General features: G+C 44.3%; 1 protein-coding gene across 1 annotated transcript in view; it reads left to right on the top strand.

Moving 5' to 3' along the window:
* LOC310793861 (protein sidekick-1-like) overlaps window positions 1-2,500 on the top strand; it is a gene marked incomplete at both ends in the record, with an annotated part of 384,133 nt that overhangs the window by 315,434 nt on the left and 66,199 nt on the right. Inside the window, 2 exons of the mRNA XM_083655753.1 lie at window positions 2,011-2,136; window positions 2,407-2,500. The exon at window positions 2,407-2,500 is cut by the window's right edge and continues 15 nt beyond it. Of these exons, the coding sequence (XP_083511879.1) occupies window positions 2,011-2,136; window positions 2,407-2,500 (220 nt within the window). The remainder of the gene's footprint in view (window positions 1-2,010; window positions 2,137-2,406) is intronic.

Here is a 2,500-nt window from a genome sequence, read left to right as displayed (position 1 = left end):
CTATACCTCTACTATCACTACTATCCCTCGTGCAACAGGGATTTGGGCTAAGTGATCAGATGCAGGGGTTCCCAAACTTAGGAATCCTGTGACCCACTTTGAAATGTGAAAGTATTATGGGGCCCACCCAACCCTTGATCACAACTGTGATAAACACACAAGACTAAGGTTAAGTATTTCCTAGTCTCGCTGGCCAGCCTCCCCTCCCTACCGTGAGAGGAGTCTGGCACCGCAGGTCTCCATGCGATGGGCGGCGCTTAGCGGCAGTGCCCTTGGAAAATAGTTTCCAACAATCCAACTTGCCGTTTTCAGCGTGTAGCAACGAGCTAGCGTGTAGGTTTCTGCCGTTAGCTTGCTAGCTAGTTAGCGTTGTTGTTTTCACTGAGGCGGCAAGGCACTATTTATTACAGCCATACATATTAAACAGCCGCTCTGATTGACATGGTCGGAGCCAATGACAGAGTTTGTAATAAGCCGGGAGCGGACATCCGGCAGCCACTGAAACAGTCGCTCCAATGGGAGAGCAGCTGTAGAGCAGGGGAGGGCTTATCCCAGTTGCCTGTTTCCGTGGCGCCAGACTCCTCTCCCGGTAGGGAGGGGAGGCTGGCCAGCGAGACTTAAGTATTTCCCTATATATAATTTTTTATTTCATTAACAGAGCATGTGAATTTGGGCAGATGGCAAATTAATAACCCATCCACATTCAAACAAATTGAGGCAAAATACCCAAAAGCCATGCAGATTAACAACATTTTCTCCCCCTTTACGCATCAAACGTTTGTCTCCATAACAAATCTGTTGAGACAAATGGTGAAACTTCACTCTAGCTTTAGAAATGAGCCCACTACAGTCATATTTCCTGTGAAAATCAAGAGTGTTGGCAGACAGACAGACCACTCGCGGCCCACCTGCAGTACCTCCAGGGCCCACCCAGGGCAGCGGCCTACACTTTGGGAATCACTGAATCAAGTATCTTGCAATTTGCCTATTTTTTGTGTTGAGGTCATTTATGAGCCAAGACGCTACACCTTCGCTTGCTACTTGTTCCCCTTCTGAATGGTGTAGGTCTGTAGGAGAAGGCCGCGCCGTAGCTTCCTGCTCCTCGTCACCCACATCACCCGCAGCCTGTCTGTCTTTACTGCGATGGAGATGGAATAGTGTCAGAATACAAATGGGTCAAACATAAATAATGATGCGCGTAGCCTGTAAGACAATTTATAGGCCTGAAATGGACTGTAGTGAACTGTGAATTTAATTCAGCTCTCGCCTCCGCCGGTGTTCAGATTTATCTCTCACTGGATTCATGTATCATAGACCTTGTAAATGTGAAACTAATTGCTTTGACAAAGATCACAAGCCTGCATGTTTTGCCAAAATGAATCATTATAACCAAAGACACAGATGATACATATAACAAAAGCAATAGGGTTATTTAACTAAATTGGTCACACTTCTCGGTATTACCAGATATTACCATGTTATCTGAAAAGAAGAGAAAATAGTTGGATTTATTAAAAACCAGCATGGGGGGCAGCAGTTTCATACAATTACTTGACTCAGCCAGTCTTCTTGTATGCAATCTTTGTGACATGATTTCCTTCTTTTCCTCGGTGTGTTCTAATTGTTATTTGAACTGTGTTAGGGATATGGGCATGTTGCCACAGGCAGTTCTGGCCATATTTTAAGTTTTTTGCATTATGCATATCTGTATCCATTCATGGATGAATGTAGAAATTCAAAGAATGTTTTGATCATTAATTTGAAATAATTTACATGGTTTAATAATTCTTGGGTGTAAAATGCCACAACGACAGCTGGTGGCCACTAAATATTTGATACAACTGCCTTAATTAAATCATATGAAAGAAGTCAAGAAAAAATGCTTCATAGCCTCTTATCTGTGATGTGAAGTGCCCTGTGGATATACAGTATAGCTGAGTTCATCAAACTGTAGCTTTGAGTTAGTAGTAAGTAGCATTAGTAGTATTCTTTGTGTTTCCTCCTCTATAGAACTTCCTGGTGCACCATCTAACTTGGTCATCAGCAACATCAGCCCTCGGTCTGCCACACTGAAGTTCCGCCCTGGCTCTGATGGCAAGACGACCATATCACGATGGATCGTAGAAGGACAGGTGTGTGTGTGTGCATGTGTGTGTACAGTATGTGTGCGTTTGTGTGCGTTTGTGCGCATGCGTGCATTTTGCGTCTGCTAATCTTGAAAAAAACCAAAAACTTGGCTTTGACTTACAACTGAACATTTAGCCCACTTCGTAGAAAATAGCGATAATATTTATCGTGTATCACCACTCAGCCTAAGAATACCGAGATATGATTTTTGGTCCATATCGCCAAGCCCTATTTCTGCCATAACTTCACTTGACTGCTCCCCCTCTCCTCAGCATGTAGTGAAGGAGGATGGGAAGGAGGAGGTGTGGAGAGTTTTGTACCAGAAAGACAACCAGCCAGACGCAGACACCCTGGAGGTCCCCGAGCTCACCCC

Source organism: Poromitra crassiceps, assembly GCF_964638095.1.
Source record: "Poromitra crassiceps genome assembly, chromosome: 19".
In the NCBI taxonomy this organism is placed as follows: Eukaryota; Metazoa; Chordata; class Actinopteri; order Beryciformes; family Melamphaidae; genus Poromitra; species Poromitra crassiceps.
Note: the sequence above shows the minus strand (reverse complement) of the source record. Positions and strands in the feature narration are given on the sequence as shown.